This window comes from Nanorana parkeri, unplaced genomic scaffold (assembly GCF_000935625.1).
Source record: "Nanorana parkeri isolate BGI_ZX_2015 unplaced genomic scaffold, ASM93562v1 scaffold313, whole genome shotgun sequence".
In the NCBI taxonomy this organism is placed as follows: domain Eukaryota; kingdom Metazoa; phylum Chordata; class Amphibia; order Anura; family Dicroglossidae; genus Nanorana; species Nanorana parkeri.
Genome location: NW_017306581.1, coordinates 705007 through 718037, shown reverse-complemented (window position 1 = coordinate 718037; position 13031 = coordinate 705007). Strand labels below are relative to the sequence as shown.

The following is a 13031-nucleotide window of genomic DNA, read 5'->3' as shown; positions in this document are numbered from 1 at the left end:
CCCCCCCCCCCCCCCCCCAGGCTTAGAGGAAGTGGGTTAAATAATACTAGACGTTATTCAACTTATCTCATGGAGGGGCCACGGAGATCAGTGATATCCATATCCCATGCATTGTATTTTCTAAAACGAATCGATAAATTCAATGCAATATGGCAACCTTGAGGCATTCTGTACACCAACGTCCCCCAGAACTGTAACTTCCTGCTTCTGTGATTCACTTAAAATCTTTCCCAGCAGTCTGCAGACACAAAAAAAACATTTTAAGCATCTCCTGCAATATAAATGTCATTTTTGGTGAGATCTTCCCTAAGGGTGAACTATTTCTAAAGGGATATTGACACTGCAACTTTCCTCATTAGAACACTGAAAGTGCACCAGGAGTTTGCAAAGGACCTGACCCTTCCATTCAGGAATCAGTCTGGAAAGGACATGGCAAAACAAACAGGTTTTTATTCAGAAGGTAGAAATGTGTTCAAATCCTTGCAATCTACCTTGGATTGGATTGTTTTTCCTCAACAAAAGTGGAGTTACTCTTCATGAATGCAATGGACAGGTGGCCAGAAGGAACAGAAACCAATGCCTTCTGAATTCTTTTCCCCCAAGTTCTACATAATTGATGCACAACAACAGAAAATAGCTTTGTATTTAATCTGTGCTGGGCCATAATCTGGACCATAATTTTATTTTCAGTAACTTGTGGAGAAATATGGAGAGTGCAGTAACCCACAGGAACCACCTGTCACCTTTTTCTGGACTGCCTATGATAAACTTAAATCTGACTAGATGGTCTTTGACCTCTGCGTGGCCTTAATAAATAAGCCTGGTTATGATAAATATTGTATTTATTATATAACATTGTATTTTCCATGTGTTTTGTTATATTGCTTTTTAGAGTAGAAAGTGAATGTATTACAAGGTCACCTCTCTTGTTTCCAGGGGAGTTTCCCTACTTACAGAATAAGATGAGAGCGGTGCTGCGGGTGGAGGTGGAGGCTGTAAGATTTCTCAAAGAAGAACCCCACAAGCTGGACAGCTTACTAAAGAGGATCCGAAACATGACTGATGCCCTTTCATCCTTAAGAAGGTGACACCTACTCACCGATTGTCTGTATGCAGTAAACCTATTATCCGGCATTCAAGTAACCAGCAAAAAAAATCAAGGGCATAACATGTCCTCTATTTTTTTTTTTTGTGCCAGTGGCTTGATGCACACTAAAAAATTGGCGGTTGCTTGGTGCACACCCAAAATTTGTTCAGTGGGCAGGGTTTCAATAGCCAGCCTGCTATTGGCTATTTCAAATTGCAATAGCAGGCTGGCCAACTGAGCATAGAAGCGGACCTGAAAATGATCTTTCTCAAGTCCGCTCCTCTGCTCAGTGCGTGGGGGTTCAATAGCCAGCCTGCTACTGGCTGTTTTAGGTTGCTATTATAATGGACCTAGGTTGCTTGAGAGTTACCATTAACTCTCAAGCAACCAGAAACTACTGTTATCCGGCATCTACTGATCCCAATGGGTGCCGGATAACTGGGAGTTTACTGTATTTGTAATGGTATTCTTCAAAATGATGCTCTTAACAAGGTCCAGATATAGGGACAGGTTAGTAAGACCAGGCTTGCCGAGACGTTTGACTCTGCTTTGCCTCTGCTAGGGATCAGTATTGCCACTCACTGAAGACTAATTACTGTAGTCAGTTTATCAAGGCCCTGGAGTTATACCTCGTTTTATACCTTTAAAATGTAGCAGTTAGGAAGGTTGCAAGACTTCAGACACCAATACAAATGGTACCCTAGTGTCTAATCAATCTTACATCTCATTATGGCATTATTTAGTTAACAATAGTTAAGATATCAGTTGACGTATTTATTAAAAATAATATGGTACAACTAAAGTATAAAGTAGGAACTGACTTCCTTTTCTTTTATGGTTCCCCCTAGGCAAGTTAGTGATGGACCCTCTAAAGTTGTTGACTTCAATCAGAATAACCAGTTTATCATCACGGAGAAAGTTACAGAAACAGAGATGACCCGACACAGAGAACCAAAAAGTCATGCATACCTTCTGCTAACACAATCCGAAAACGTGGTGGAATCACCGACAGTATCTGTAAAGTCAGAGGTGGTGCCACTGTCAGCTGGGGTCAAAGTTCATCAAGTACAAAGCTCCCCTGTCCATATTCATCAATCTCAACACTCTTCAGCACTGGTTAACCATCTTCATAACTCCATTAATCAGACTGGTCATGTGACAGAAGTATCAGCTAGCCATCATTCAACAAGTTTACCAGCCACTGCTGCTCAAGAGCAAACCTCAGCTGTACAACCCACTCAGCATAATGGATCCTCTGGGCAGAGCCTATTTATTGATGAAATTCAGCATGTGGCCTATAGGAATCGAGCTGTCTCCATAGAGGTACTAAGTCCTCATTAGCTGCATTTTTATGTGGTTTAATGGAAGCCTGTGCTTTGCCCATGCAGGGCAAATCAACAATTTTACTTAGTGCCTGGCCCCCTTCCCTGATAGGCTTACCTTACCTTCACTGTCCTACCACTCTATATGCTGCTGGAGGAGAGGAAAATTACCATATACGTGTGGGTATGGTGATCATGTGACACACTTCCCTTTACATATGACAACAATGATGCGTTAAGATTGGCCCCTCATTGCCACATTGGGACAGAGAGAGAGTGCTTAGCCCTGTGTAAGTTAAGATTGGGAACAAAATGGAGGTTACATAGGGATTTATCTCCTTACTTCTGGTGGTGAACTAATGGGGGGAGCGATGGGAAGGCAAGTGTTAGATGATATGAGGGCTGGTTTTAAAGTGAACATGTTGTTTTCTACCCTGTGTGGGCAAAGCATACGTTTACTTCAAGCAAGAAATCTACTAGGCACTACTAATGCCTCTATCACTAGACATGTGGAGAAGTTTGCATTTTGCCCCTAGTTTTAGCTACACCTCCCTCTCAGGTTGTCATAACTTAAAGGTTTGAGCCAGGAATGTAATTACCCGCCTCCCTGATTGGTCAGGAAGCCAGGCTGCCTAGGAACAAGTGAAGCTGGCTTCCTAACCAATCAGGGAGGCGGGTCATGACGTGACATCCAGCTTCCTGATCGGCCAGGAGGCCGGCTTCACTTGTTGCTAGGCAGCCTGGCTTCCTGACCAATCAGGAAGCCGGACGGCACCTCCTGACCCGCTGCCCAGCTTCATGATTGGTCAAGAAGCCAGGGAGCCTCCGCAAGTGAAGCCGGTGTTTTTTCGATAGAACACCGGCTTCCTAGGCAATCAGGAAGCCGAGTGATGGTACATGATCCGCCGCCCGACTTCCTGATAATCGGGGCACTGGTATCGGTACTCGTACTCTATACCGAAAAACAGGATCGGTGCATCCCTTTTTTAAACATTAATTTTCATATGATTCCCATTGTGTTTCTTGGAACTAGTTACAAATATTTGAGAATGATTTAGCTAAGTATTTTGCTTGCATTTCTTTACTTCCTACAGGAAGCAGAGAGAAAGTTTGAAGAGAAAAGACAAAATCTGGATCATTATAATGGAAAAGAGTTTGAAAAGATGTTAGAAGAGGCACAGGCCAATATCATGAAGTCCATCCCCAGTCTAGAGATACCAGATCAGCCTCCAAAATTGGACAACGCAGAGAAATTAGAAGTCATTGGTAAGAGTTGATGGACCTCTGGATACTTTCCATTCTCTACTTGTAATTCCTGAGTGTGCATTGTTATGAACTGTATTGATATGCACCATCCTTATCCCACGGTTCACAAACACGAGTCCTGAGAGCAGTCCAAGTGTTGAGCTGAACTCCGGCTAAATGAAAAATAAAAGTTGATTGGCTGGTAAAAGTTCAAATAAAAAAGAGGCTGTTCCTGTAAAACCTTCAATCTGATTATGTCCCCTACAGTACTTTTTCACCACAAAATGTCCTCAGTCTTCCAGGCTGAATGATGGCCAGTGTCATTCAATCTACTTTCTGTGAGCTCCAGCTGTCACTGCCCTGATCGGTGCTCACATGTCTTTATTTGAGAGCCAGTCAGGTAAAGAGGAAGGATCGCCCATAGCCACCACAGGAGGAAGGACCCATGATGTCATAGGGATTTTGCTTTAACTAGACTTTACAAAGGCTGTTAATCAACACACTCTGTTCATCAAGTGTCGTATATCATTGGGGCATTAGAATTGTGTATATATTATATACCTTTATATTTAAACATTTGGTATAGTAAACTTTTTTACACTGCATATATTTTGCCGATAACATTTTATGTGTGTTTGCTCTAGAGAGTAGCAAAGAAGTTGAACAAGAAAGTGAGAAAATAATCAAGTCACCTCCTCCGCCCCCTCCTCGACGTATATTCCCGCATGGGACTGGATTTGGCACCACATGGAGTGCAGAATGGAGAGAAAGCAAGGTAAAGGTGTGGGAATTGTAAATGATCAGACACACTACATTGAAGATGTGCAAAGTGCAGTAGCTGGCATCAGATCACAGTGTACTGCACTCAGTTGAACAGCAGATTCAGGGACATTTTTATAAGGAGGTGAAAGTCAGGAGCATTCCCGTAGCCAGGGTCATCTTCAACAGCCATTCACCTACATTTCTCTGTGCATATACGAAGTTTGCTGGCAGCAGGCACAGAGGATAAAATCTGCCATAAGCACAAATGTGATGGAGGGCGGCCCATCTTCCACAACAGTGGTGAATCAGTGATTAGTCATCTAAAAATAGTAAATGTTTGAAATGATTAGGACTGATATATGTAAAATTAGCAGTCCAAGGCTTGTATTGCTGTGCCAATACAGGGCCATCACATCTTCCTTCCACATGGCACTTTGCTTGCATCTTCTTATCAGTCCTTGCATTTTCCTTGGTCTCCATTGGGAGGACTGTTCTGGATATCATTTTGGGTTCACAGATTAATGGCTGGATTTGCTCTTAATAGTGTAAATGGCACAAACATGCCTTACTAATCACAGGAAAAGCTCCCAATTGTAAGAGCTTCTATTCATTTATCTGTAAGAAATAAGTGAAGGCAACTGGACTTGCTGTATTTTTCATGAAGACGTTTCACTGGTCATCGGACCGGCTTTCTCAATTCTGAATTCAGCTCATCTTCAAGAAAAATACAGCAAGTCCAGTTGCCTTGACTTATTTTTTACAGATATACCATGACCTGGATGAATGAGAACCTTCATAGTTCTATCAATTTGCATATTCAGCTAAAGAATAATTGTCAAACGTTTTCTTATAAGAGAGACAGTGACGCTAGGAAGTGAAGTTAAAGTTTTACAAACAGAATGTATTGCTAAGGATAACAGGTGTTTTTTTGTAACATCCCTCAGTGTTGGTCTTGTGTCCTGCAGTTATGTCTTCCAGTGCGGGGGTCTTGGGTTACTTCAACATCAGAGACACTGGGGTTATTTACTAAAATAGTAAATTAGCAAATTGGCTGTTCACTTTTGCAAGCTTGGTGAATGAGTGGAAGTTCTGTTGACTTCCATCATGTACAAGCAGAAATACTTTCTTTGCACATGATTGCATTTTTTTTTTGCAAAGTGAGTTTTCCCCACATGAACTAAGCTAAGGGAACCTTCACTAGGAAAGTGAACAGTCTATTTGCCCTTAGTAAATCAACTCCACTGGCTGCATCACATTCTATGCTCTCCCTGTGCTTGCTGGGTTTTTGCCAAAATTATCTTTTGTTCAGACTGCAAGTTCGTAAAAAGGCAAGCAGAGAGCAAAGGGTTATCCACCAGTATGGCCCGTGGTTTCCCTGCAGCTAACCTTCTGCACTGTGCCTCTGTGTGGAGCTGGTCATCTTGGTAGAAGTAGGTCTTTGCTTCCTTATGTCAGTGCTACTCCCCATCCCTTTCCCAACCCCAATTACTGGTAATCAGATGAGTGATAAGGTAATGATCATGAACCCGCAGGAGAGGTTAAAAAGGACAGAATACAAGAAGCTAAAGCAAGGAGATCCTTGCACTGTAAGTCCTCCAGTACAGCTTAGCAAAAGCAGCACAGTAGTGACATCCCCAAATCTCATGAGACTAGCAGTCGGGGGCACAGTGCCTTAGATGATCTCACACTAAGGTTATAGACCCACGAGGCTCATGGCACAGTAGTACACGGCTATTTTTCAGGAGGAATTCAAGACAAAACGTAGATTTTATCACATTTAGCATTTTTATATGGTCCCTTGAACATGGCAAATCTACACTTTTTGAGCTCAGGTCCAGTTAAAGCTGAACTGTGGCAGTGAATGACTACAGCAAGTGATTTTATGAACACCGTATAGGGTTTCACTTTTCATGTTCTTGAAGTAAACAAGGTAAATGAATACGGTCTGGCTTCCAATCACTTATTGTCATGCCATTTCCCTTATAGGACTCTGAAGAGGTATTTCCATCCAAGACAGTGACTACAGAAGCAGAAATTCCAAGAGGTTCCTCAGTTGTGACCACAGTCATGTCTTCTGCTGTAAAGGATGAAGATGAGGAAGAGGAAGGGGAGAGGATCATGGCAGAACTTCAGGTAATGCTCCAACAACTTTTTTAAAGCAATAATTAAAGGTTTCCTCCACGGAATACTGAGTGAAGAATTCATGATCCCCTCATAATGATAATAACCATTTTATGTTTGAAATATATTCAGCAAACACATTTCAAGCAAAGCCCCCGGACTATGGAAATCTCAGGACTCAATGGACAGAAATAAAAATAATTTTACAGAAAAAAGAGCCCCCTTATGTGTATTATAACTGTTATTTAACATGGAGCATGGAGTTCCGCTTGAAGGTCTTGCTAGGGTGGGTGAGGTACGTTACACGGAAGACCATTGTAGAATAGAATTATATACAGATAATGTCTGAGACTGACACACTTTAAACAAATTGACAAATAAGACATTTCAAAAGAAGAACTTTTTTAATAAGACGAACACATTAGGGCCATATTCTGAAAGGTATTACCACTGCGCCAAGGGCTTGCTTAGCATTTATATCTCTTAGTCCATCAAACGGGGTGGTTTATTTGCAGGCAATCTATGAATAAGCAGCATCCTAAGTGAGATTGCTAGCCTGCAGAAAGAAAAAAAACAGCTGTCCATTATATATAACATTTTCCATCTTTTAGGCTTTCCAGAAGTGTTCCATAGTGGAAATTAATTCAAAGGTGCAGTATGAGCCCCATAAAACAGAGACACACGAGAGAGATTTCAAACCGCCAGGTTTAGCTCTGCACAAGGAGAAGAAGGTAATTCAGTGTGTAAGGCTGTATCTTAACCTTCTTGGCTCCTACTAACCAATCCAGTATTCCTAAACTACTCATATTAACACTCAGTAATCTGTATAGGCCAGCTACTCTGAATGATGCATTTCTTTGCAATTACACCTTCTCCTTAAGTGCCAATACAAGAGGCAGACGGTTGTTCGATGTTTAGTCCACATTTCTGAGCAATTTACCCTTCCAGGAGACATGTTCTTCTATCTAGTCCTATGAAAAATCAGCACAAATTTGAAAGTGGTCTTAACAACGTTTGTCCAGTTACACCATCTTCTGATCTTTGAACACACACATCGAAAATCCTCTGAAACAAATTGAAATTGGCTACATCGAACAATATCTGCCCGTGACTCTCAGCAGGTGCCGCCATACTGCTATACATGCTTGCTATTATTCTAGCTGCAGTAATAAAAACATTTTTCAGTAGTTGAATCTCTGTAGCTGTACTTGTGTTTTATAATGCTTTTTATCTACCTGCCTCCCCTGCTTGCTTGTTTATTTTCAACTTCATTGCATGTTTATGTCTATGAAATTATTTTCTTTTTTTTAATTTCAGGCTGAAATGTTTGGAAAGAATCAAGTCATTTTTGTTTTACTGTTGTATTTTGTTTTTAAACATAAATTATTAATTTATTATGTGGACATTGCTGTTTGTACAACACAGCAGGGGCATGTTGTACTTTGGTATTCAAGAGAAGTCAGGTCATGGGGGGTGGTGGTAAAGGATCATTGTAAATTGAGCGGGGTGGCTGTGTGGTACATCCAACAGTGACATATTCATAAACATATGTATTCTATTTCTGTTTGCATTTGCAGCCTCTGTGCCTGGAGACTTGTACGTGACCACACCGCGGTGATGTTATATCACTTCCTGTCCCTGTGATAGCAGGACACAAAATGAGGATAGCGATGGTCATTGGCACAGGAAGTCACAGACAATAACAACCTAAGAGAGATTCTCACCCCTCCCCATTTTACTGAAAAATGTGCTTTGTTGCTGTCTGTATCCCCAATGGAGGGATATTTCATCACCTCTTTTCATATGGGGAAACAGACCCCAATAAAAACCAGATAGGAGTTAGGATTTGTTAGTGCTTAGAGCTTTAACAAGAAAATGAACATTTAAATTTACGCTGTAATATTTTCCCATAGGTGTCATGCACTGTCAGTTCAAAAGAATTTTTAAGGCCCGAAAGCCCAAAACATGTTGAAAGCACAGAGAACAAGTGGAGATTTCACTCTGTACAAAGTTCTGCACCTGATTCTGCTAAGCATAGGCAGGAGGACAAAGTTGTAGTTACCGAGCAGTCTACATACAATCTGTTCATAGGTAGGGACGAACATAAAAACAAGGAAGAAGAAAAAGAACCCAAAGGCGAAGAACACACCACTATACATAGTCATCCTAAAAACCAGGTTATAAACCAGTTGACCTCTCCTGTAGTTCCAGAAGTGGGTAATGGAAGAATAGAACACAAGACAGAGTCTTCAAGGTCAACAATTGTTAAGGTTTCTAATGTAGAAAAAGTTGTAGAGAACCAGGATCCTAGCAAAGCTTTCCAGGAACAAGGAATGCCTTATTTAGACTTAGGTCAGACAGTTGTACTACGACAGAAGACATCAAGGAGGATCGCCAATCAACCTTCTGAGGACACAGATTCTCCTGCAATATCCCCGACATCACCAAATGAACCAAAGTCTCCAGCAGATAACATTGCCTTTATGATAACGAATACAGAACTTCAGGTCTTGTCTTCAGGGGAGGTCCAAGATCTTGTAAACCGAAAGGGAGGCGAGATCCAGACGGTCAACGTTGATCATGAGAATGTAGAGAAGGTTAACTTGCATAATACTACAAATGCTGGATCGGAAGATTCCGTTATGTGTACAGATAAGAAGCCAGTCATTATTATATTCGATGAGCCAATGGATATTAGGTCTGCTTATAAAAGGCTTTCAACCATATTTGAAGAATGTGATGATGATTTAGAAAAAATTATGACAACTGCAAAGATTGAAGAGGAAGAAGAAGAGGAGGAGGAGGAATCCAATGCACCTGCAGCACAGCACAAGGTCGACTTGGCTAAAACAGTAGCAGAAAGTATCAAGGTACAGAGCAGATACAGATTTAACTATCCTTCTCTAGCAGAAATGAAACAGTCTATGTTCCAGGATGGGGTGCCCTCTCAGACATTAGTCACTGACGAAGACCGGTCTGATGTCTCTGATTATCAGTTTGGTCAGAGGCAAGATGTGAAGAAGAAATTCAAGTTTAAATTCCCCAAAAAGCAGCTGGCAGCTTTGACCCAAGCCATTCGTACGGGGACGAAAACTGGCAAAAAGACTTTGCAGGTGGTCGTATACGAGGATGAAGAAGAACCTGACGGAACATTAAAGCAACACAAAGAAGCAAAAAGGTTTGAAATAGTAAGATCCAAGAGCAAAGAGGAAAATACAAACCCGGCCCTTGAAAAGCTAGAGGTCCACGGTCTTGCAGAGTCCGATCAAGTGTCCAGGACAGATGAAATCAGGCAAAATACTTACAGAACTTTAGACAGTCTTGAGCAAACCATCAAGCAGCTGGAAAGCACAATAAGTGAAATGACGCCACGACCAGGGTCTGATATTATTGAAATAAGAGAAGACACCAAAACCTTGTCCCAAACTCCTGTCCTGGCTAAAGAACCTGTGCTGGTGGAGGATACAAAACTTGTTATAGAGTCTCCATCATCCCTACCTATTTCAGCGCGTAAGGTATCTGTGCATAAAAAGCCAAAGTCTTGAGTGTGTCCCAGCGGTGCCTAATCATTTGACTGCTATTCTGGTGGTTGGCTTTTCCCGTAGGTGCCTAACAAACTTTTGAGTTAATATGTTTGATTACTTGGTGATGGGCAAAAGAGCAAAAACTGCTCGCCTCAACTTGTTTTTGTTTTCCTCCTAAGAATCATTTACATTTTTTTTTACAGTAACCTCTGCATGGCTAAAGATTCGTTTGATTATGGTGGAGCATGTCGTATGAACTCTCAGTGAAGTCACTTCTCTTGTATAATTCATGTGTTATCTCTGTCTCTTTCTCCCATTGGCTGTTCCTGTAGGGTTCAAACGGAGCTCCACAAACCAGCCGAATGCCAATACCAATGTCTTCTAAAAGTAGACAAGGAACCCCGGAAAAAACTAGCAAACAGCCAAAGCTTCAGGAGCCACAGCGACAGTACAGACAGGTAGTTTTACCTTAGAGCAAAACTTTGAAAGAAGGACAAGCCAAGTAATTGACTAAATGTAGCCAAAATAAAGGATGTTGTAACTTTCACGCTTGTTTTTAGTTAAAATACCTGGATCTGGTGGCATGAAAAAAATCCTATAGTATTTTTTTTTTTTTGCCTCCCTCTCGCCATCTCTGCATGCCTGCAATAAAACACCCTCCTGCTTTGTTCCACTTCAAGACGCACAACTGAGATGAAGTGAACGCGGATTACTGTAGGAATGCGCGGGTAGACATCAGAGCGCACTTGACGACGCCGAGCACTAACATTTTTATGTTCAATGCACTCCATTAACAGCTTGCTATTTCACTCCCATTCTAATTACACGGCATGACCCATGCAGCGCACCGTCTGTGCTCTAAGTGACTGTTACCGCACGCCTCTCCACCTCTCCCGTTCTATAAACCTTTCTGTGCTCTGTGGATTCTGCCAGGTCCAGTGAACTTCAGCAAACACTTTTAACTATTTGGGGGTTTGTCACCTGTGCCCGTGTTGGTGTATTCATTGTTCAACGTTTTGACCGACTTGTCTTCCTGCCATCTTTATTTGCAGGCTAACGGAGGTGCTAAGAAAGCTGGTGGGGATGTTAAGGCTGCTTCCCCTACTTTATCTGCTTCTAAGATTCCAGCTCTTTCCCCTAACAGTGGAAAAAGCAGCTCTGTTCCTGCTCAATGTAATGACACCCCTAACTCCCATAACCCCCCGGTGAAGTCTCACATCCCAGTAACCAGCTCTAACACTCAGTCCAGTCGTGCTATTAACTCTTCTTCCCTCCTCCGTGCTGTGCATAACGGCACTTCAAAGCTGCAGAGCCCTTCTTACACAGGTAAAGGTCACCATCTCTCATTTTCACCGCAGAATGCCAACGGCAGGCCATCTCCTGCTGCTACTGCTGCTGCTTCCTCCTCCTCTGCTACTTCTCCCTCTACTTCTGTCTCTCCCACTTCAATGACTCAAGGTATGAAGAGCATCCGTACCATTCACACGCCTAGCTTCACCAGCTACAAGTCACAGAACGGAATAGCCAGCAAGATCATCACTCCCAAGGAGGCCTCATAACTCGTGCTAACCCACCACTGTCACTGGATGTGCCACGGTTCCTACCTTCTTCAGTCTCTCATGACTTACTGTTCCTGCCTTTGTACATAACAGGCCTAGCAATTCTCGTTGACCTTGTTGCTGTTGTAATTATAACATTGCCCTTGTTTTATTGGTCTTTAAGGCCGATTTATATGATGTGGGATAAGGAAAGTGTGTTTGCCAGTATCAGTCATTTTGGTTGGACAATGGGAGCACCCAATCAAAATCACGTTCCCATTTTCCAACCTGAAGTAACGGCATCTCGAGTCTGATTGGTTCCAAGTGGCAACAAATGATTCTTTCCTCTACTTAAGCGCTTACAAATCGGCCTTCTTGTTTTTATGTAAAAAAAAAAAGTCACTGTGTGCGTGTGATTGTATATATTCTAATACTGTAAGTTCGCATGTGTGTGTAAACTAGGAAGGCTGGGAAAAAAATTAAAACTAAAAGGAAGTTAGCGTGGATGCGGAATATTTTGTATAGACTATTTTTCATTATGGAACCTGCCAGAGATAAAAAATCTAGCACAAAGTTTTATTCTTTATTTTCCATCATGCTGGCTTTGACTACAGATTTCTATTTTTGTCAACTAAGACATCTTTGTTGCTTTTTATTTTTTTGCCAAGATATTTTCGTACAAAGCTAACGTGTCTTAAGGCTCCGGCTGGGTCACTCAATAATGGGTGGAGCTGATGAGGGAATCTTTTATCAAAAATATGTTGCATTTAAATGGAATTTACAGGAAAACCAATAACCCTTTGGGTCTCCCCGGTGCAGTAATACAGTGGTTCTGTATGTGAAGGGAGGTGGGAACCCCTTCATGTAATATACAGAGGGGACCCCAGTCAAATAGAGAATTCCCTCTTTTCATGCCAATAGCTATTGAGCTGAAGAACAGCTTCATAAAAATGTTTTTAACACATTTGTCACTTAACTTATTACATATATATTTTTATTGGTCGGATGGATGGTGGCTTCTGTTGGATATAGATTCTTAGTGGTCAGAACATTGCCGCACAGAGCACAGTTCCCCAGTCAAGTGTACCTGTCAGGCTGAATAAGACTGAATAAGACTGGAAAAAGCCACTAAAGCTGCAGAAGGTTGTTTTTTTTTTAAATGTTAATATACCTAAAAGGTAAAAAGCCTTTAAAAAAAGAACAAGAACCAGAATACATTAACTTCTTACCCATAGCCGCTGTCTATGCTTTTAGACATTTAAGAAATAGTGCATTAAAAAAAAAAAAGCTCTATTTTTCATTCTAACTTAATGGGCAAAAACTTGCAGCTCTGAAAATACATTTCTCCTATGTAACCTGCTGAGTCCTGTTAAGTGCAATGGGGTTGCTATAAGACTGCCTGGGAATAATATATATATAAATAAATAAATAT

General features: G+C 41.5%; 1 protein-coding gene across 3 annotated transcripts in view; it reads left to right on the top strand.

Annotated features, from left to right (window-relative positions):
* KIAA1217 (KIAA1217 ortholog) overlaps nucleotides 1-11828 on the top strand; it is a 263677-nt gene extending 251849 nt beyond the window's left edge. The window contains exons 13-21 of one of the 3 annotated variants that reach the window (XM_018557956.1): nucleotides 937-1084; nucleotides 1936-2410; nucleotides 3504-3675; nucleotides 4299-4435; nucleotides 6403-6549; nucleotides 7149-7276; nucleotides 8468-10052; nucleotides 10394-10519; nucleotides 11114-11828. In XM_018557956.1, coding sequence (XP_018413458.1) covers nucleotides 937-1084; nucleotides 1936-2410; nucleotides 3504-3675; nucleotides 4299-4435; nucleotides 6403-6549; nucleotides 7149-7276; nucleotides 8468-10052; nucleotides 10394-10519; nucleotides 11114-11620 — 3425 coding nt within the window. In that variant the 3' untranslated portion in view covers nucleotides 11621-11828. The remainder of the gene's footprint in view (nucleotides 1-936; nucleotides 1085-1935; nucleotides 2411-3503; nucleotides 3676-4298; nucleotides 4436-6402; nucleotides 6550-7148; nucleotides 7277-8467; nucleotides 10053-10393; nucleotides 10520-11113) is intronic. The other 2 variants (XM_018557957.1, XM_018557958.1) reach the window with 2 other exon arrangements.
* The last annotated feature ends 1203 nt before the right edge of the window (nucleotides 11829-13031 follow it).